Source organism: Aythya marila (genome assembly GCF_965140915.1).
Source record: "Aythya marila genome assembly, chromosome: 10".
Lineage (NCBI taxonomy): Eukaryota > Metazoa > Chordata > Aves > Anseriformes > Anatidae > Aythya > Aythya marila.
In genome coordinates this window covers 335447-357887 of record NC_139051.1, presented here as the reverse complement: position 1 = coordinate 357887, position 22441 = coordinate 335447, and the positions used below count along the sequence as shown (strand labels likewise).

General features: G+C 43.6%; 1 protein-coding gene across 20 annotated transcripts in view; it reads right to left on the bottom strand.

Moving 5' to 3' along the window:
• Positions 1–388: 388 nt before the first annotated feature.
• The window catches only part of TMCC1 (transmembrane and coiled-coil domain family 1), a 131142-nt gene continuing 109089 nt past the window's right edge, over positions 389–22441 (bottom strand). For 18 of the 20 annotated variants that reach the window (XM_082768123.1, XM_082768121.1, XM_082768118.1 and 15 more), the window contains 3 exons: positions 11353–12287; positions 3946–4081; positions 389–1491 (listed from right to left, as the gene is read on the bottom strand). In XM_082768123.1, the coding sequence (XP_082624249.1) occupies positions 1177–1491; positions 3946–4081; positions 11353–12287 (1386 nt within the window). In that variant the 3' untranslated portion in view covers positions 389–1176. Of the gene's footprint in view, positions 1492–3443; positions 3505–3945; positions 4082–11352; positions 12288–12822; positions 12949–22441 lie in introns of those variants that run through there. The other 2 variants (XM_082768105.1, XM_082768109.1) reach the window with 2 other exon arrangements.

Sequence of the window (22441 nt, the reverse complement as noted above, 5' to 3'; positions counted from 1 at the left end):
CAAAAACCAAACCAAACAAACAAACAAAACCCTGCATGACAAGAATGTGTGGAGAAGATAGATGTTTTTCATGATGCTGCATCTGTATGCACAGGAGGACAGGTAAATGGCATATGAACATCACTGTGTTCCAGACAGGCTGGCACTAGAAACTACTTTCTGCCCTCCTCAAAACTGTTTCAGGACAAGACGGCTCACAATTATTCACGCATTTCTTCATTTAAAAACATCACTTCTTTATTTAAAAGGAAAAAAAAAAAAAGTAATGACCCTCCCAACCCCTTCCAAAAAAAAACCCCCAATAATAATAATAATAATTATAATAAAAAATCCTATATTAGAAACAATAAGGAAGCACTGAGAGTTTGAGTATTACACTCTTCAAGTATGCTGTTTGGATTTCTTTTAATCTGTGAATATACATATATAAAAAAAACCTTAAAAGTGCGACCAAGGGCTTCTGCTTAAAGATAAGTATTTCAAGGACTACTTCAAATACTGTAGCACAACTGTGCAGTTACTGTGTATGGCATGAGGCTTCCACTTCATATACTTGGCAAAGTTGATCAGCCTTACAGAAAGTTTCTCTAAGACAGGTTAGCACAAATGGCAAACCCAGATGCTGAGTTGGGAAAGAGATCCATGCGTTGTTTTTTCTCTTGTTAAGGAAAGAAACCACTCTGAACCCATACATTTGGACATGGAATGTGAGCAGACTTCACAGTAAAAGTTTAGTGTTATAGGTTTGCTGTGGTACCATCCCTCAAGGCTGTGCACTACATTTAGCTTTGCTCATCTTAAGTTAAACACATTCTCCTCTTCCTGACAGGATTAGTACAGTAGTTCAAGCCACAATTTAAATTGCCCATTGGTATGCTCCAAATTTCCGTGTTTTATTTATTTGTTTTTGTACACTTTAAAGAATCTTAAGATTTGCATCCAAAGAGAACCATGCTACATAAAAATTATCCAGGATTCTCGCCAAAAAAGAGTTCTTGAATAAAATCTAAAAAATACTATTGCAATGCATCTTGCAGAGAAAAAACGTTATTCTAAATGTAAACAAATTCACTCGGACACTTTAAAACTTCAGCGGAGTAGTTGCTGACTAATCTTTGCCACGCTTGCTCACTGAGCGTGATGGGAGGGGAGCGACGCAGCCAATTCCTCATGCCATCATCTGGGGGGAGACAAGAACCGTTCCAAGTAGCCAGAGATGGCATCCCAGTGCTTCCACATAAAGGCAATGAAAACCACTATGAATAAAGTGCTGAACGTCCTATTGCGAGTTTTCATGAGGGGCACGACACAGTTGGCCACAGTGGAGACGAAGACGAGGAGGACTGCCATGACAGCTAGGAGGATGTTGATGAACTTCCCCAGCAGGTTCCTGGCTGTGGCATTCTCCAGACCCTCCAGCTGCACCACCTGCTGCTGCTGCTGCTGCAGTTCCATCTTGGAGATGCGGGTCTGGCACGCTTCCAGTGCCTCCTGTCGGCAAGAACACACTGCTCGGTTGCCAGCACCCTACACGCCCACCCCCGTGGTGGTCCATGGCACTCATCTTACTGACTAGACCAGACCACAGCCACCTTCCTCATGCACTCTTCTGCAGGATATGAGTCACTACATTGATTTCATACCCTGCAGGAGGACTAGAAGAGGCTGTGCCATTTCATGTGATTGTGGAGTCCCTCATTAACTAGGTACTGCAGCTCATAACAAAACTTGTGATCTCATTTACATGACAGAGGCTTGACAGAGAAAGGTGACAGCTTGGGCAGAAGCCAGCCTTTGTTGAAACACGCATTTCAGATGCCACTTTGCAATGTCAGCTGTCTGTCCCTGTAGGTGGTATAAAGGTCACCTGAGAGCTCATCATCCCTCCTGTGTTGTGGTCGGACCCAGACGGAGGAGGACACCAATAGCCCTCTGTAACCAGACAGCCTTCATCTGTCTGGAAAGCAGGGGCTACCCAGTGGGCTGCTCACCTCAGCTTCGGTTTCAAGAGACACTGAGGGCACAAAGGCGCTGCGTCCAGCCAGCACTCTTCCTCTTCCACTCTGTTTGCTTACCAGAGCCTCTCATTTCCATCAGTTTCTTTTCCCTGGCTTGTGCTCGTCTGACCCCTCTGTGAGCCCAATCAATTCTCTACTGGATCTGGCAGAAAACTGGAGTCAACAAAGTAACTAATCAAAGAGGCTCAGCCTCATTCTGCTTGGTTAGCTGAATAAGATCAGGGAAGGGTCTGAGAGTGCCAGGGCTGGGATTGCACAGCTCGTGTCATGGGAGGAAGATCTCCGGAGTGCAGCAACCCTTGGCAAGTGGGCCATCGTGCAGCAGGTGGGCTACTGACAAGCAGGAGGGGTTTTAGGGCAATTTGCAATGGCACATTTCTGCTCATGGAGACAGAAAATTACAGTTTTGCCCTTAATCTTCCCTCCGAACTGCTTTTCTCGTGACTCTAAGGCCAGTGTTGGGTAACAACCAGAAGTCTGCAGAGAGCAGCAGTGTCCCTCAGGCTGATGTTCAGACAGGAACCAGGATGTTCTGCCTACAGACCTAGCTCCGTCAACTGTTCTTCTGCAACACCAGCCAATCCTTGTAGCTGTTCTTTCATGCAAGAAAACTTGAGGCTTACCTTTTCCTCAGCAATGCTGAGGAATAGGATAAACCAATTTGCAAGTTTACACTGGAAGTGCTGAATCATAAATGAAGATTAAAAAAAGCTATTGAGAACCCCCCACTTCATTTTAAGTTTCCAACCTTACTTCTTCCTGCTGTATTAAATGAGAAAGGAGAATGAAACCTGAATATTACAACATTCTTCAGAGAGGCTGCTTTTTACTGAGAGAGGCCATGGCACCACTGTCCACAAACACTGATTTATTTTAAGCTTAACCTAAAGGTCATTGTCACCTGTTACATTTCTCTGCCATTGCATAATGTCTGTCAATGAAGTATGAGGCTTCTCTTTAGTTATGTTACCTGAAAGTAATGGGTAAAACTGATCAGCCTCCTCGAACAACCAGAAGCCTGAATGCACATCAACTCAACACAACTTGCAGCTGGACCCAGAAGTGTGACAAAAGCCAAGCCTCCTTTGTTTAAGAGGAGATTACCTGGCTGAAACTTCTCTGGGGGCCAGAAGCAGAACTTTGACCTACAGGTCTCTGCTCACACTATAAATATCTCACATTGGCTATCAAAGCTGAGATGCCTGCTACAACTAACACGACAAGGATTTAAAATAAATGCTAGACTTGTTTCTGAATAGGCTTTTATAAGGTTTAGCTGCTACTTAGATCATTTCCCAGGTCTTTCATTCTGTGTCTGTCTGCCTGGGTCTGTGTAGCTTTCGTCTTTCACACACTGAAGAACACTTCTCTTTTAAAAACATCTCCGTATTTGGGCAAAACCAATGGAAAGAATTGTTTCCTGACCAGATACAGTGGATACATGAAACCAGCCTCCATCTTCCCTGAGACATCTGCGGTGATTGCTCTAAAATGTGTGACACACAAAGACACCCTAGATCAGTTTACTCAGAATGCTACTGTAAAAAAATATTCAGGTTATAATTAGTTTCCAATATCCAAAGAAAACCCTGAAAATATAGGCAGCATGAAGAGTGGATGCAGGCTTCCACTTTGCTCTAATCATTTAAAAACCCTTCGCTGGACCAAGTGGTGGGGCCCCTCAGAAGATGAACTTGCCTGCTGATGAATACACACAGCACTTCTTCACAAAAGAAGTTACTCTGGGAGATGCCTGAGGGTCAGTGACTGAATAAAGGCCTTTTGGTTATTTTTAATATGCAGTTTGGGAATAAATCTATAGCAATTAAAAACAAGTACTAAATCAAATAAGTATTTCAAAAGCAAAGCAGTTACTGAAAGGGCAGGTGGAAGACTGGACTTGAGTGCCCTAGTTTCTGCCACCCACCTGGATGTCCCGGGCTCGCTCATAAGACTGGTAGGCAATTTTCTCCTCCATGCTGGCCAGCTCCTGTTTTAGATTCAGGATCTCATTCTGGTGGAGCTCAGTCAGGTCGTTTAGCTGCTCTTCAAGTCTTTCACATCTAGAAATTAGACACATGGTACGGTGGCTTTAATGACAAGAGGAATGCACAATTACACAATAACAGTTGAGCAATGAACACCACAGACTTTTTATTGAAAACCAGAGCAACAAAGTTGGTGAAGGGTCTAGTGGGAAAAACGTATGAGGAGCAGCTGAGGTCCCTTGTTGTTGAGCGTGGAGAAGACCAGGCCGATGGGAAGCCTCATGGCGGCCTGCAGCTCCCTCACAGGGGAGCGGAGGGGCAGGCGCTGAGCTCTGCTCTCTGGGGACAGCGACAGGACCCGAGGGGACGGCATGGAGCTGGGACAGGGGAGGGTCAGGCTGCGGGTTAGGGAAAGGTTCTGCACCCAGAGGTGGTCAGGCACTGGGACAGGCTCCCCAGGGCAGTGGTCACAGCACTGAGCCTTCTGGAGATCAAGGAGTGTTTGGACAACGCTCTCAGACACATGGTCTGATTTTGGGGTGGTCTTGTGCAGAGCCAGGAGTTGGACTTGGTGATCCTTGTGGGTCCTTTCCAACTCAGGATATTTTCTCATTCTATGATTCTAGTGTGGCTACCTCAATTGCTATGGAAGTCTGCTTTGCAAACAATATAAGGCCTTCTCACTGGGAATTAAGGAAATTCTTTCTAGCAGGTAAGATAATGTTAAGCCTGCTTCAAACCTGGGCAAAAACAAACAGAAAGGTCAAATGACAATAGTCAAGTGATAGAAGAAATCAAGGACAGAATTAGAATATTTATTCCCCGAACCTCTGTTTTAACCAGACTAAGTTCCCTTCTAATACCGTAAACTCTTAAGCATTTTCATCTATACGTAGAACAGTAATTGTGTAAAAATGACTATGAAATAACATGTGACTGATGCTTCGGAGAACGTGATGGCCTTGTCTGATCTTTCCATGTGAGGTCACAGAGATGTCTGATTTATTTCTTTCTTTATCTCCTTTGAATGATTCAGCTTAACTAGCAAAGATCATTGTGTTATTTATAAGAAGGGAACATGAATCACTAACCTGCAGTCTCATTTTTCAGTTTGCTACAGTGAATGGACCAAGAGCGGTTTGGAGGCAGAGGGCTGAACAAAAAAATGAGTAACGACAATTCTGAGAAAGTTTTAAACTGACTTCAGCGATAGTACCATGTTATTTTAGCACTATCAAAATACATTAGGGATATTTCATGTCTGTATGTAGCACTAAATTTTTGAAATGTCAAGTGCTTTGCAAGCAACTCATGTTTCAGTACCCTTTAAGAATCAGGCAAGCATTTGTCTTTCTTTCAAAAGGCAAACATGCTCAGAGAGCTTAGGTCACTACCTCAAGGGTCAGGAATGCCCAGCTAGGTACCATCCACACCAGCCTCTTCCACCATGCTCCTCACTAATTTCTCATTATTTGTCCACTGTCAGTGATAGCTCTGACAGCAACTAAGGTATGGGTACAACTGTTGTGGCCACCAGGCTTCTCCTATGCTCATTTGCACTGTCCACTCATTGTAACAGCACAGAACAACTTTACAGTACAGCTATTATCACCTGACTCTTGATACCAGCAATAGAGTAATTTGTAAGGAATTCAACATGGATAATTTCTTGTTTTAATTTCAGTTCCCCTCTGACCCTATCTGAATTTTATACACATATCTACATGCATAAAATGAATAAACAATATTTATCTACAAACAAGAATTTAATTAAAAGTTCTGAAACTGAAACAAAAATCCTTTTTTTTGTTTTTTATTCCAAGATTTCTGGTGCTTCATGAATGAAATATTCAGAATCTGCAGGCATAAACTAGTTTTTAACAATGTTCTTGGGCTTTTGTTTTTAACTGAGAAGTCTAAAGAGAATTTTCATTCACATTCCCAATGTAATATTCCTTTAATCTTGAAGGAGGAGTCAGGTGTAGTGCGACAATTTCCAACAATGAAATACATGTGGTCAACCAGCAGCCAGACTCAGACAACCACCTGCTGACATGGCTCAGCCCAGGATGGTGCCAGAGTCTCTGTGCAACCAAGGCAGGACATGCAAGAACTGGTTTCCCAGGAACTACAGGCTGCGGACATGAGAACAGCCATGTGAAGACTGGCTAATGAAGAAGGAGCCTGGATAATTAATATTGCCATTTGTTCCCACCCAGTTTAAAAAGAATACAAAACAAAACTTGCCAACAACTGAGAAATCATAACTAAATTCACTCAAAGTCCCAAAGGCAGCATTAAATTACTTGAAATATATTCAGCTAGTTAATGTAATTCAAAATTCTCCATTGAGTTTATTACACAAAAAGGAGCTTAAGTATATCTGAAAATACCATTGATTATGTTTTTTAACCTTCTCCCACATAAACACCCTTCACAAAACAGCTGTTGCCAGGCAGCTTATATCCTGTTCTTTAACAAGAGACAATTTTATTTCAAGAACTTCAAAACTACCTCAATCTACACGAAACATAAGAAAACCCTTCAAATCCATATAGTTAAGAGTTTAAGCAAAATTCTTAACTATATGGATAACATGATTATCAACACATGATTTTGCTAACATAATTAGCTAAAAGGCTGGCTCCGGTCCTCCCTGCCCAGAAAGGTGGACTACTGCCTTGTTCCAGAACCTAACTTAGTTTTCCAAGGAGTCCCACCTGCTCGACTCAAGAGCCTTTACAGTTTGCACACAACAATCATATGCCTTTTTTTTTTTTGTAGACAACTGCTGGAATTGGGTTATTAAAAATAATAATAATAAAAAAATGACTTATTTTTGAAATTATATATCCTCTGTTCATCTCATTTTCACTCCTAGTCCCATTATCTACAATTTAGAAAATGTCTTTTTTCCACAGTTTTATATTGGTGTTCAAATCTGAAAAGCTAAAGGGGGATCACATGACTTACAGGGCTGGAAGCCAGGGTTTTCTGTTGAAGGATGGTTCAGATTCAGTTTAGAGGCATTACAAAAACAAAAGGGACAAGATGTCTGCCAAAAGGGTTAAGACTACACTCATACATCCCTTTCCAATGTACAAGTATCAGCATCTTTGCAACAGACTCTAAACTTGCCTGTGAAAATAGCAGTGCCTCTGCTGAGCAAATCCCATTCCATTCCAGGTACTGAAAGTTCTCATTAGAATTTAAGAATTATCACTACCTAAAATGGGAAATTTCCCCTTAAAATTACTACAGTATAGAGTAACAAGCTATAACTCAGAAACTTTCCTATGTAATAGATGAGTGATAATCATCATACATATTTCATTATCAGAGATGCCATATGGAAGACATCCAGTATACTGTTGGGGTGTTTGGCTAAAGTATGGGATACAGAAATACTTTGTTTAGAAAAGTTGTGTCAGATTTCCACACATTTTCTGAGGCTCACTGTTTGGTAATCAGAAAACTGACTTGAAAATGACTGTGGAAAACAATTATTATAATCTCATTTTTTAAGCACTTTTAGGCATTTTCAAGTAACAGTTGCAAAATACACAGCTAATACAGCATATTTATGGGAGATACATAATGATGGAGACATTTTATCTGTACTCAGTAAATGCTCCAGCAAGTAAAGAAACTGACTGAACTTATGCTGAAAGATCTGTACAGCACACAGTGAACTGAGTTTAATACCTCTCTCCTCAAACATCTCTTAAAACTTTTTTTTTTTTTGGTGGCTATGTTATACAGAATCTCCTCTAGCCTTTATTTGTCATCCAAATACATTTTTTATGCTACTGAACACACTGCTATCCATAGCAGAATAATAGCTAAAAGCAGTATCTATTTGCAATGAACTCCATGTCTTCTAGCTAAAGGATACGCAAGGGACAGAGCTTGCTCCAAAGGAATACTCTGTGCCAGTATTTATGCCGTGCTTTCAGCTCCAAAGCCTTTCCTGGTGAGAGAAAGAAGCTCTGCATGAATGGTTCAGTGCTTTTGTACCTGGGTGAGGGTCCTACACTGAACACGCAGCTTTTGAAATTTTAGCACATCTGATCTATTTGAAAATAAATGAGAACAGACTGAAGCCCAGTGATCAGACTGTAGCAAAAATGAAAGCGCAAGCTTCCAGCATTTTGGCTGACAGATTTCTGTGACAGGAATGTGAGAGATTTAAATGCACTTTCCAAGGATGCTGGGTTGGGCAGAAACCCAAACCCTCAGACTGGCCACACTCCAAATGTGTGAGCTCATGGATTTCACTGTGTACAAACAGGTTCCTAAAGGGACAAGAAAGATGAAAATATTCAGCAGGAACTTTATTTTGGTCTCAACAGCACAGAAAGTCCTTGCTCGTATCAGTAAACAGCTGCCACCCTCCAGCCGCTGTGATAAGCAGCTGGCCGTCCCAGGGCTCGCCCCCAACGCAGAGGCAGCACAATGGCTGCGGAGGATCAGACCAGGATCCCAGAGGCTGCGGAGGAGCAGGCCGGGATCCCAGAGGCTGTGGAGGCGCAGGCCGGGATCTTCCTTCCTCGATGATTCAGCCCGGGCAGTGGCGCGGTGCTGTGGGGCCAGCCGCTCTGCCAATGGGCGGGCAGGGCAGGGCAGGGCAGGGCAGGGCCGCGCGCCCCCGCGCCCCGCAGCGCGGAACTGGGGTGACTGCGGCAGCAAGGCCCTGCCCTGCGGCCGGCTAACCAAGAGCCGGGCCGACTGACAGCAAGGTCTCAAAGCGGGGCAAGAGAGGGAGGAGATGGAGCAGGTCAAGGAAAACCTGCGAGGCAAGCCACGGCCGATAAACAGAAGCTAAATGAACGCGCAAGGAAAAAAGACTAGAACCTGCAAAAAAAAGCAGAAAACCTAAGAAAGAGGAAATGGCTCGAGACTGGGTGAGAAATGGTACAGCACTCGCTTCGTTCCAGCTTCCAGGTACAATACAAACACTCAGTGCAGCCCTATAAGCAAAGGCTTCTCTAAAATAATTTTTTTAAACCTTAACTGGACTCAGTGCCTGTTTTTGAACACTTCCCAGAAACAGAGCAGAGCTGTGAGGTATTTATAGCTTCTAAAGCCAGTTATGATTAATTTGAATCCCCAGCCTCAAACCATGACCTCCATTTCTATCTTTCCCTTTTTTTTTTTTTTTTTTCTGAAGAGAGATGAAGAAGAAGAGTTACTGGCCAGAGGAACAGGGGCTGGCCTCCTCAGACGAGGCAGCACCGTCCTCCCAGCCCTCATGCATACCACATAGCCTTCCATTTCTCAGGGGAATGCTGTCTTCTATCTTCATGATATTTTAGAATATGGAAGCTATCAGACAAGAACCTAGATTTGTACATAAGGTATTTTTCTCAATGTGATTAATCCGTGAGCTCCTTGTGGATCGTGCAGTTACCTGCTTTGAAAGCTTGTGGAGACAAGAGCACTTAGTGTGGTTCAACTGGTCCTTTTTAAAGGTCACACCTTCAATTAATTTGCATCAGCTTTCCAAATGGCAAGTCTAAATCACTATCGTTTTATGCCTTTATAAGCTAAATGCATACTCTCCTGAAAGCTTTTCACTCCAGGCTGCCTCGGTTAGGCTATGGGCTCACCTTCAAGGTAGCACTTCATACTGGACTTGTAGGAGGACCTATGTGAACCTTGCTAAATGGTTTCAGGGAGTAACTAGTCAGTTTAGCTGACAAGAGACATCAGTCCCCAACCAAGGTCTTTTGTTTTAATTTCAAGCCACTCCTTCAGTTGGACTGTGCTTGCATATAGTGTTCCACTATGAATGGCTACTGCTGTATGTGGGAAACAACAACCTACACAGCACCAGACAACAGGACCCCTCTCTGCCGGGGTGCAGAAGATCAAACTCTACATCGCTTCACAACGTGACTTCATGACAATGAAGTACTAGGAACCAAAGTTGCTGTGTTAGGCTCCGGTTTCAGTGAATCGCTGATGGTTGCAACGTGGGATTAGAAAGTGATGTTGGTCTGGCTTTGTCTAGCCAAGCTTTGCAAAACACACAGAAAGCCTGCTGTCACTACAAGATCCTAGCAGGCTAAGCCTTTTAAAATGTTTTTCCAATGATCTGGCACCAGCATGTCTGAAAAGCTGTAGGGTGACTATGTAGCACCGTGCAAACCAACACAGCAAATGGCACAGGGTACTTCAGAAAGCCTGTCCCCACATCCAGCAGCTGCACCGAGTCTCAGTTTGTGCTTCACAGCCTGGTCTAACTGGTGAAGGCCACAAACAAGCTCCTTACAAAGGCCTGCTGTGCTCCATCAGAATGAGGATTTGGGTGCCTTGAATTTTTTATCTAAAGTTCTGAAAGTGCAGTTGAAGAACCACACTGAATTTAGGTCCTGAAGGGCTGGCAGAAGGCCAGACTCCCTCTACCCACCCCAACAGGAGGCTGGGGAGCAGCCCCTGCTCCCAGCATGTGATGGGGATGCAGCACAATCTGCAGGGCAGCACGGGGACAGCCTGCTGAGAGCTCTCACTGCCAGCATGGGAGGAGAAGGGAAATCATTCCCCTCAGGAACTGAGGTGGCCAGAGGTGGTGGCTGCCATACTGCCAGGCTGCCCCTTGTCACACACAGAGCCAGGAACTGGTAGTACCACAGCAGCCCCACCACCTTCCCATCCCTTCCAGCAAGGGGAAGACTGATCAGAACACCAGGTTACCCACTTCCAGAGCCACATTACCTCTGCAAAAATACAGAAGTAACAGCACATTACCATGCCATTAGTTAACATTTAATATTTCTTTGAACTCTGCTGCTGTGGGGCAGAGCTGAGAATAGAAGGGAAGGGAACGTAAACAGGAACCTAGTTTTGGTGTATGAGTAAGAGTGCGTCTTTTTGGAGAGCCTTAAGAATTCTGGTTATTTCTTTTTCTGTTAGATGTGAATCTGAGCAGTGGAGGAGGCAGAGTCAGGATGCTGCCCATTTGTACCCTCCTGAACCTTGCCTTGTCTCAGACCTTTGTGGGCTTTTTCCTAGGTGAAGCGCTTCCTGGGTAACAGTCACTGCATCAACGTACTCCTGTTTTCTGGGGACATCACCTTTCTAAACTTCTTTGGCTTGACTTTTTATCTCAAAAGAACTATGAAATGGCCTTTTAAATGGCCTTTTTTTTTCTGCGTCTTTCTTGTAGAGAGAAGGAAATGAACAGCAGGATCATGATATTTGCAAAGCACGATGTTTGGAGGGCAAAATCCAAAGATGACTCCAAAGCTTCCTACTTGAACCAAGCTGCTGAGTACTACTATCCAGGACTCCCATGCTCTGCAACTCACAGTATTTAACAGAAAAACTAATAAAACAGTACTTACCTGTACCGCTCCTCCTGCAAAGTCTGCATTATTAACGAGTAATCCCTCTGATAGCGAACCTTAAGGTCCTCAAATGATTCTTCCAGTCTTGCCTGTGTCTCTCGAATTTCTTGAATCTCATGTAGTATTGCATCAAACCCTGAGCTCTGCATATCCAGAGTGTTTGTTTTGGAGCTGGAAGCTCCCACAGGGCCCCCTGTTGTGCTGTTGGCTCCCACTGAGCCTGACGTGGCACTGGAGCAATCCTCTTCACTGCCATATTTTGGGCTTGACTGAAAGTTCTGGATAACACCTAGAGCCTTGCCTCCTGTCCCATCTTCCTGGCCTTCTTCTAAGGAGTCTTTCAGATTAGCAATATTGTCTGCACTCCCAAACTTGTTCCTTATGAGGGAGGCAATCTCACGAGGTTTGGAAACCACAGCTCCTGCTGCTGAATGTGTGGCTTGGGAGAAACTGGAAAGCCCACCTTTAACACTATCTACTACTCCCTCACTGAAGCCAGTGACTTTTGCTCCAACATCTTTCAATCCCTGATGCATATCCCTGAAGACATCCTTTGGCTGCCGTGGCATCCCATTCTGCTCAATCTCTCGTAGCTTTCGATGGTAATGCTCTAGTTTCTTCTGCAGCTGCGAGATCGTCTGGGCGGACTTTTGATTTTTCTTCTCAAACACTTGCTTAATACGGGCGCTCTGCTGCTTGTCTGCGTTGTTGGCTAGTTTCAGGTACTCTGCCACATTGTCATCACGGGCTGTTTGTTCAATTTTGATCTGCTCAGTCAACTTCAGTATCTTCTGTTGCAGGTGTGTGATAGCCACTTTTGTACGCTGAGGATCTGGGGTCCCATCAACAGAGTCTGCGTTGATGCTGCCATCAGTGCTCGAGGCCACTGCACTAGAGGTCTGCGCTAGGCTGCTGACTTCCAATCGCTCGATCTAGACGAGGAAAGAGAGAAATATAAACACTAAAGACCAGTTTTACTAACATAGAAACCTGTCCTTTTTTGTACCAGCCATCTTGACACGTGGATGTTATTCTACAAAAATGCACCTTTTTTCAGCTGGCCAGGGTATAGTATAAATCTCCCTAAATCTCTACACGTAAGAATTGAGCATGATGCGTTTTACGGGCAGGTAGTAAAAGCAGAGGAAAAGGAAAGCAAACTCCCAAACACTTGATGGCCTTGAACAACCAAAAAGTCAAGCACAAAGCAAGACAGAGAACCTAGCTTTGGCAGGCTGACTTCTGGGAAGTTTTGATATGTGGCCAGGGGCTCCATCAGCATCAGAACACAAAGGTAGAGAAGGTGAGCGTAAAAGAGCAAAAGCCATATACATCAAGTAAGTAGAAAACCCAAAGCATTCTCTGCGCCTCATTTATTTATACGAAAGCAAGGAAGTACCGAAACTTGGTGAAACAAAAGATCTACCGAGCGCAGCGCTCAGAGCAGAAATAAACAGACCTCCCGACCTCTGAAAGCATGCCCTGCTTCGCGTTCCCAGGCCCGCAGCTCATGCTGCTGGCGATGCGGCGCGAGTGGGTGCCTCGGAGCAGAAGGAAAACGCGACGGAGACGCGGGGCGCTGCTTCCCCGCAAAGGAGGCGCCCGAGCCTTCTCCTCCGGCCCGAAGCAGCACGCCGCCCCGCGGCACCTCCCGCCCCCGGCCCGCCCCCGCCGAGCCCCGCGCCCCGGTACCTTGGCCCGGCGGAGCAGCAGCGCCTGCTCCCAGTGCATGGCTCCCGCCGGGCGCCCGCACGGCCCCGCGCCGCGCCCCACCTGCCCGCCCCGCCCCGCCCCGCCCCGGTCCCGGTCCCGGTCCCGGCCCCGGCCCCGGTCCCGGCGGGTGCGGGGCTGCCGCAAGGCCCCGGCGGGAGCCGCCCGCGCCCCTCAGCGCCGGCGGCGAGGCCTCGCCCTGCAGCTGGCGGGGGGCGCGCCTCGCCCCTGCCGTTTACCCCTGGGACTCGGTGGGCTGGAAACCTGGCCGCTGGCGTTTCCAGACCACGCCGCTGCCACCTCCTCGTCCACGCTACTGTCGTGTTGACGGCAGCTTAGTAATGCTTTGAAAGGTGAAGTCTAAAAATGATGCTTAGAACCACCTCTATTCACGTGGAGGGAATGGAGAGGGAAAAAAGGAAAAAAAAAAAGGAAAAAAAAAAAAAAACCACCACCGTTTTAATTAGTTTTAAACCATGCAGAACAAAATAAACATTTTGGCTTTTACAAACACAGCAAACAGCTCTGTAACACGCTGGATAAACAGGCTGTGATTCACGCGCTACACATCCAGCAAACAAGATTTAATGGTACACATTTCTTCTCCTTGGAACCAGCAGCCTGATTTAAACAATGGACAGCATTGCCAATCACTTAAACAACTACCATTCAATGCATGGCTTACCCACCAAATGCAGAATGCATTTCCACATCTGTCTTGTGAACATACACTTCACGAAACAACAGCAAAATATTAGCGTTAATTGTACCCCTCTGGTTTCAGTAGTTTATATTTGTGATTCACCACAACAAAGCAGTACCCTGCAGTAGAGGGGCAGTGCTGCGTGTGCGGCAGCAACTCTGCTGCTGCTGAGCGGGCTGAGCCAGCCTTTCCCAGCAGCTTCACATGGAGGCTCTCTGCTATTGCATTGAAAGGAAAGACAATTACCTGTATGGAGCACTCAGCTGATTTATTTTCTAGGGGAGTTTGGGTACTGGAAACCACAGAATATCAGCTTTCAAGTCTGTAGCGACTGCAGAAATATCAACCACTCTCTCAAACAGGTTTATTTGTATAAACCCATGATCTCGAGACAGATCAGTGGAAGACTAGTGCAGAGGACTTGCACTAAATCAGTGGGACTAACAATACATGGCATTAGTACTGTAGAGAGAGTATTCTGTCTCTGAGATGTACGGACACGATTGGTAAAACACCTTCTTGGAATTTGCAATTTCATCCACATTTTCATAGGACTGTCACTGATCCAATTTCTTCATATGGCCCAGAAGTAAACAAAGATCCTGCGCACAGCAGGCACGCCTGACCTAGACAGTGGTGGCCACCAATTCCCTGAGGCATAAAGTGCTTAGCTCCTTCTCAACAGATCCTTTACGATCAGCAGACACAGCTCTATTTACTGCTTTTCCAACTTGCCATAATCTGCAAAGCAGCACAGTGTAGACTCTCCTATTCTGTACACCAACACAATCTTATTATTCCTCTAAACTGCTTTACAAAAACAAGCTGGCTTCTCAAAAAATAATAAAAAAAAGCAACAAACAAACAAAAACCCCTACCAACCCATTTGTAAAGATTTGTAAATATTAAGATCATGTCAATATCAAGAAGGAAAGATTAATATTAAATATCAAGAAGTAAATATTAGTATAAATGGCAGATAAAAAAAGAAAAAAAAAAACACACAAACTTAATGCTTTTCTTTTTTTTTTTTTTCCCCCCCCCAGAAAGTAACTTGAGATAACATTTCATAACTAAATACTTTTGAACCTGGCAGTGGTAAAGGTGGGTGAGAGTGGGTCTGATCCAGCGTCCCAGAACCACACCGGGCTACGAGCTCACCCACAGCACAGATGTGCTACAAGCTGAAACTGGCACATTCAGAGTTGTAGAATGAAATGGAACTTCAACATTACTTTGCAATAACAAGTTTCTATTGACTTAATTCGCTGCAATTTGGGTCTAAATAGCATGTGTGGGTAATTATAAGTTAAACTACCAGTACACTCTTCTTTCAGACAAGAGTTTTTTGAGAGGAAAAAATCCACAGAAAGTTTCTCTTTCCCCCCTTTAAAGGCAGATACTTCAGCGTATATTCTCAGGTTATTTTCCTATACCTGTGACAGAAAATAATCCGGAATAGCTGTAATAGAGTACACCATCTTGGGTTAATTATTTCAGAATTACCATTTGTGTGGACATTACTCTGGACTGATACAAAGGGTTTCTTCCAATTAAAAAGCAAATGACTGTACAAAGTGCTATTCTGGGGCAGAACAGAGATAAGTACCTTCACTGTATCAACAGTGCTTTAGAAAGGGAAGACTCAGCACAAAGCGGGCCCCTCAGAACACCGGGAAATGCTGGTGACATGTTATTGATTTAAGATGACTGTCAATCTGTCCTGAAAAGATGCTGGTAAATGAAGTATTTTAATGGTCAATGTTTGTATAAAAATAGGCATTACAATTCAGTTTGAAAATCTGCCTTGCAATACAATTTTGCAGTATATTGAGTCAGTCTAAACCGAGTGGACCTGCATGACCACCCAACCAGGAGGTAACTGAAAACTGCTTTGGCATTATGCCATCGATCAAATGAAGTCACATGAGGACTTTCCTTCTTGCTCCTCCTCAAGATCTTATCAAATTCCTAGCACTTTTGAAGCTATCGTGCCTTCCCTTCTATAAAAGCTTTTCTATCTGTTTTGCAATAATAGGCAGTCCATACAGAACCTATGATTCTGCCTCTTTTGGCTTTTCTGAAGATTCAATGTGTTCATTTTAAGGTGTTTCACCCTTCTATAGAAAGTACTTCAGTAAATTTACAAAGTCTGTTTTTTTTTTTTTTTTTTTTTTTCTCTCTTCTTGTTTTAAAACATGCAGAGCAGCTGGCTTAAGCAAACAGTAGCAGAATTCAGAACAAGCCTACTTTAAGGAGATTGCTCCGCTCTCGTTTCCTTCCATATTTGGAGCTTTAAAATTGTGACTGCAAAGCATCATGCTACTTGGAATAAAAATATATAGGGCAAGGTGAGAAAGGTGAACTGAGAACAACAGAAATGAGCAGCCCTGGAAGGAAACTGAGTGATTTCTTGGGTGCCTGGATTAGTCATATTTCCCAGTGACTGAGCACTCTCAGTGGTATAGAAAACTAATCACTAAAAAATTCAGGTGTTGTTTTTTTTTTTTTCCACCTCACTGTACTGAAGGCAGTACAGTGCCTTCATCAGAAGAATTTAGGAGACTCACAGAAAGTAGTAAGTTTTAGATTTCCTGTTTCAAAACAGTCCTCATTAACAGACTCGTCAGCGCAGGGCTGACACAGACGTGTGTGCTGTAGGTGCAGACAAACTGGCTGCTCCCTGGGACGCAGCAGACAAGACGGGATGACTCGGGCGAACCTCTCCATGTCAGGTGGACAGACAGTCGCCTGCCGTGGGCATGAAGCAGTGTGGAGTCCAGTGATGGATGCAAGACAGTTAGCTCATTAGGAAATATGACCTGTAATTAACACCTTATGGGAATAAAAATTAGAGGGGAGAAAGAAAGAATGTCTTTCATGTTTGACTGTGTCTGCGGATTTACCACACCATACAGACATACGCCTGTACTACAACCCCTCCAGCCTCAGCTTGGCCCCGTCCCAGTGGGAGGCTGAGATCCGGCTGCAGAGAGCACGTGGAGCCCAAGACCCTTCGTGGCCTGGGCCTGTGGGTGGCAGGAGGGTTGCGTGGAGTCGCACCTTTGAACTGAGATGCCGAGTGAGATCCAGATTGCTTGTTCTTAGAACCCCCAGAACACGCTCTATATTTATTAAACTCTGAAATGCTTGAAATAGATAATTCCTTTTGATGCCTCTCAAGTCTCCTTGCACTTTCAGCTGGATGTAGAATTATTTACTTCCTACCCTGATCTGCAGTGGCTCTGAACACCAACCTGAAACGTTATTTTAAGGCACCTTTATGTGAAATTTTCAGTGCCAAAAAAGTGAGCTTTGGGGGGAAAAAGAATACACACGACCTAATGCAGATAAACAAAACAGTGAAAAATAAAAGTTATTGAGACCTCTGGAGAACAGCAACAAACAAACACAAAAAATATTGGATTTTGGAATTGGATACTCGAGTGTTAAAACAGATCCAGTTTCCTATTCAAACATACGGTCATGTTTTGCAAAGAATTATTTTAGATGTCCCTAAGAGAGGTTTTATACCACCAGACTTCACTTTTTTGTTGCTAACTGTATTGAATTTTTAAAAAGACTTCATCAGAGGGAACAGATATTTTGCGATGCCATTCTTGTAAGCCTGGCAGAACTACTCACAGAAATGCTAAAATACAGTTCTAAAAATAGTTCAAGATACCAGATACAAAACAGTGAAACTGATCTCAGACAGCTATGACCAAATGGGTAAGCCATTTCATCATCATTTTAAAATAACATTAAAGTAAGCTTATAAAGAAGAAGCACTTACGACTGATTTTCAGCCACACCAAAAGACACAAGAGGCAGGAAGTCACTTTTTTTTTTTTTTTTAATAAACAACTTTTTCAGAAAGTCACAAGTCTGTGATCCCATGGCAGCCACTTTGGCTGCGGTCCCATATCAACAGGGGAGAATTACCATTTGTTACTCAGGGAGGATGTTTTCTCGTCCACTTGGCCCAGCTGGGTCAGAGGTACACGTGCAGTGTTCCACAGGTACTGCTGTACTGTGTTCTGCACTACAGTTGTCCATGGTGTGCTGCTGCTGAGAAACCAAATGCCAGGGAAAAGGAGTTCCTTTTACTTCCTACTTTGCTCTAAAACATCGCTGGTGAATGCACCTTAGTAAATTCTCACATTTCCAATGGGCTTATTGCTGTATGTGTCAGTGTGGGATACTGTATAATATTTTCCTTTCTAAAAGCAAACAGATGGCGAACTGCACTATGCATAAGATTTAGAAAAACTGTATCTTGATAATGTTCAGGATCAAGTCGCTTCAGAGTCAAGAAATTCTGTGAGCAGGAAGGTATCTGTATGAAAGGGGCTTGAGATTACTTAAAATAAATGATTCTCAAATTTAGTTTTATCTTTCTTGTTTCCATCCAACATGTTTTTGGTAACATCTCTTATTTTGAGGAGTCAAAGGTGGCTTTTATTGCTTTAACACAGGGGTGACAAACAGTAGAAGAAAACCATCTTCTGTTCAATAAACTATGTGTCACATGAAGTAGAATAAAGTTTTTGGCTGCTGCTGCAGTTTCCACCAAAGTAGTAATATACCCCAAATTCACATCAGTTCCAGGAGTCCTGTACTTCTAAGAGAGATGTGTTTTTAAGAGGTATGAAACTGACAGTCTGGCAAACTATGGCTGTAGAAAAAACCACAGCTCTTGATAACAGGATAGAGGTGTTAACCTCAGTTTATGATAATGACACTGTAATTTCTCATTTGGCCCTGTGTTCCTCATTTCCCTACACAGCAGTTTTGTACATTGTGAAAAATGACCTCCATTAGGCCCCAAACGTTTATATATCTGCATTAAATCATCTAAATGTACATTTTTATAATGCCATGCATAGAATCACTGTGAGGTACAGTGAAGAAGCATTTAAACAACATGAATTACTATGAGGTACCTTCCACACATTCAGTTAAGTGTAATTTACAGCCAGATATCACCCTCCTGCATAAAACCCGTAGCATAATTCTTTAAACAGTATTTGAGTCAAGGTGGCATCAGCTCTACTGTCAGGTGAGTACGCCATGTATGATGCCCCTACTGGATCCAGTGAAGACAAACCATACTGCAAAATCTACTGTGGGTCCTGAATTAAAAAAAAAATACTGGAAATTACTCTGTCTGACCTACTTTGGTATTGTAATAAGTAATTTATGACCTATGGTTGAGACAGCTTTTTTCTAATGCTTTGCTTCTGATAGGATGTTACAAAACCACAGACTGGCCGAGGTTGGAGGGGCCTCTGGAGGTCTTCTTATTCAAGCTCCCTGCTCAAACTGAACCACCTAAAACAGGCTTCCCAGCACCATGTCCAGACAGCTTTTGAATATCTCCCAGGATGTAGATGGCACAACCATGTAGTATACTTGTGGATATGTTTATAAAGACAAAAAACTTGGGCCTGCAACCCTTTTACTCTGTCTACTGCAACACTGCCACACGTTTGATACTATCAACTCTCTGGCTCACTATTTGTTGCAAGTTGCATGTCTATATCATTGCAAATCCTGTGTCCAGGATGCCTCTTGATCCAGATGGAACAGCAGACATAAGGGAAAAGATTTCTGTTCATTCACCTCTAGACTAAATACAGGCAGAAGATCCAAATAATGCTGTACTGAACCACCCCTAGAAGCACAACAGCTCCCTCCCGTGTGAACGCACAGAAGAGTGAGTTGTACCTTCCACCTTCCCCAGCAAGTGCCCAGTGCACATACATGCTCGTGCACTACTTAACACCTGCCTTGGCTTTACTGCCAACACGAATACAAAAGGAAAACAAAGGAAAACATGATTCCTCATGACACACGGTGCAGTTACTCTGCAAAAATTTATAGGCTGATTCCATCTTCAGAAACTGTAGCAACTTCATATTTTAAGAGGCCTCCCTCTACTTACCCACTTAAACTGCTGGTCATTGCCAGGAACTGTTTTGAGCAGTCCTTATTACACTCCAAAATCAAAATCAAAACCAGAACTGGCTAAGGAAAGCATATGAACAGATGGACAGCTCAAAGAAGTCTGCATGTTTTTCATACTACAGTCCACTGGTTAGATTATAATTAGGATTTCTAAAAGACATAAACAATCTTTGCCTGTGGGCAATTAACCCTCAAAATGATAGGAAGACTGGCCTGGTTACAACAACAACAAAAAACACCATGAGAAAGCAAAAACGGCAAATGACTGAAAAAGTACAATAAAAATTCCCATACAATCCCTTTGTCTGCCTAAGATAACAACTAGAGCAAGGAACCAACACTGGTAACACCAAAAGGAAATGTCTTTATACCTTAGTCATAGCAGTTAAACAATGATGAGCGATGATTAGTAAAACAGTTGCACTCACATGTCACATCTGCCAACCCAAAGGAATGCATGTGGTTCTCAGCATTCCTGTGTGCCCAGTGTGTCCTCACGCTCTAGAAAGGGGAAGAGACGGCAGATACCTAACCAGGGAGAGAAAGGCTAGACAGCAGCCTCAAGAGAACAACATTTTACAATAATCTTGAGAGACCTGTATGTGATTTAGTGTTCCCTTTCTTTGGTGACAGTGCCAAGGTAAGCAGTTTCTTGCCTAACTTTGTGCTGGCATGAGCAGGGGATGGGAAGGACAACAACTTGTGGGGCTGAGTGGTGGGCCAGACTGGGGTCTGACCTGCACTAGGCCTAACCCAGCCAGAAGGACCTAGGAGATGTTTTGCTCTTGGTAAGCTCCCACGCCTGGCTCACCGCAAGGCTCCACGAACTATCAGCAGGTCTGCAGGACCACCACTAGAAGGAAGAAGTGACCAGGGATTGCCTAAGTTGGTGCTATTGCTGCAAGAAACTTACATCAAGCTATGGCCTGAGGTATGCATACAAACACTCTTCCACAACTCTTATCTGGAAAGGACAGCTGCAGTGTGACTCTCCTATGGCCTTGCCACTTAATTCAATGTGAAATGGAGATATGACTTCATATGCTGTTTTGACGGACAGAGTTTGGCGAAAAAGCAAGCAGCCGTATTCTCCTCATCTCTGTCGACTGCAGAAATTTCCCCAAAGAGACCAGCATTTCAGCTCAGCAGCTGGTGGGGTCAGGGGGGACTGTGGAAGATCGCTGCTACCACAGGAGATCTGACTTGCTCTACGAGAAAGAATTGCATGGGGCGCCGATCACCAGTAGCTTAACTCATTCCACAGCAAAGCTGCAGGAAAATCTGTACCGGGACAATACAATCCCTGCGCATGGGTGTTCCCTGCATAGCATTTCCAGCACAGCAGAGCTAGCCAGGCCCTACATCATCCCACTTTTTGGATCACTTACTCACTGGTTATGAGGTACCTGATGCTACAAAAATTGACCTGCACCTCTCCCAGCTGAGGTAACGCACACAAAACCATGACTGCTGACCTGGTGGGAGTGGTGGGCAGAGGCAAGGGGCATTACACAGAGAGGATGAAGACACAGCACCAGGCACCAACTGTGCCCTCGAGCATTTGCACCCTAAAGACAGAAGGGAACATGACAACAGCGTAATGTGACCCCAGAGATAACATCTATGGCTCCTTCAGTTCTTTTTAAAATCCAGTTGTTATCAAAGTCCTTACCTTCTTGACCTTGAACTTTAAAAATTTAAGCAAAGACATTTTTGAATGCAAAAGAGTAATGCTTTGTGGTCCAATTCAGTCATGTCTTTCCAAAGCTACAGAGAAGTCAAGAAGTCCGTCAGAAGTTCTAGCTGAATAAACAGGACAGCGATGATGACATTATGGATAAGACGAGTCCAACAGAACGAATAAAACAATATGAATAGAAAAATAGGAAGGAACTGAATAATACACAAGGCTTGCAGGAACTTGATTTTTGAGGCAAAAGAGGATGACAGTAAAATACGGCTAAAATAATGTTAATGGATGTTTATTTTAGCAGCTGCAAATTTTTAATCAAGACGGGCCTGCCAATCAGGCCAGAAGTTACAATAATAAGGATAGGAAATGAGGTAAAGCTGAACAAAAGTTAAGTATAGGGATTGGGAGGAAAGGGCAGATTTGGAAACAAGCTTACACAAGATTTCATCAGAAAATAACTATGTAAAATGACCTTTTTGCTTATTTGTTTGGGGCTTTTTTTTGTCTTTTAAAATTTATTCTATTTTCCCCAGTATGTTCAAATCACATCTCATTAACTTACAGACAAAACTATTGTTAACACTTCCCAGAGAGTACAGTTTATTTTCCTCATGCTTCAAGCTGCTATTTGATAAATGCAGATTATCATTGCATCTCACATATTCATTAGTGAAGAAAAGAGTTTAATTTTTCAGATTGCAAGTTAAATTTGTCTTGTAAAGCAACTGGGCAAAACAGGTCTGGAATCTGGGAGAACAAACATCTCTGTGATCATTCTGTACAGAATGACCACACATGAGACAACAAGGATTTCCCCCTTCTCAGGAGATTTTTCTTGTGAAAGTTAGCACGCAAGTCATTGCTAAGTGTTTAGTTTAAATAGCTCACGTTCCTGAGCACAACCATGCTTCTACACTTCACTTGTTTTTATTTAGTTTTCAATTGTGATATTTTCTGCAAGTACAACACAGAGTGTGACTGTAACCAAAGTCCATCCTGGGAGCAATGTT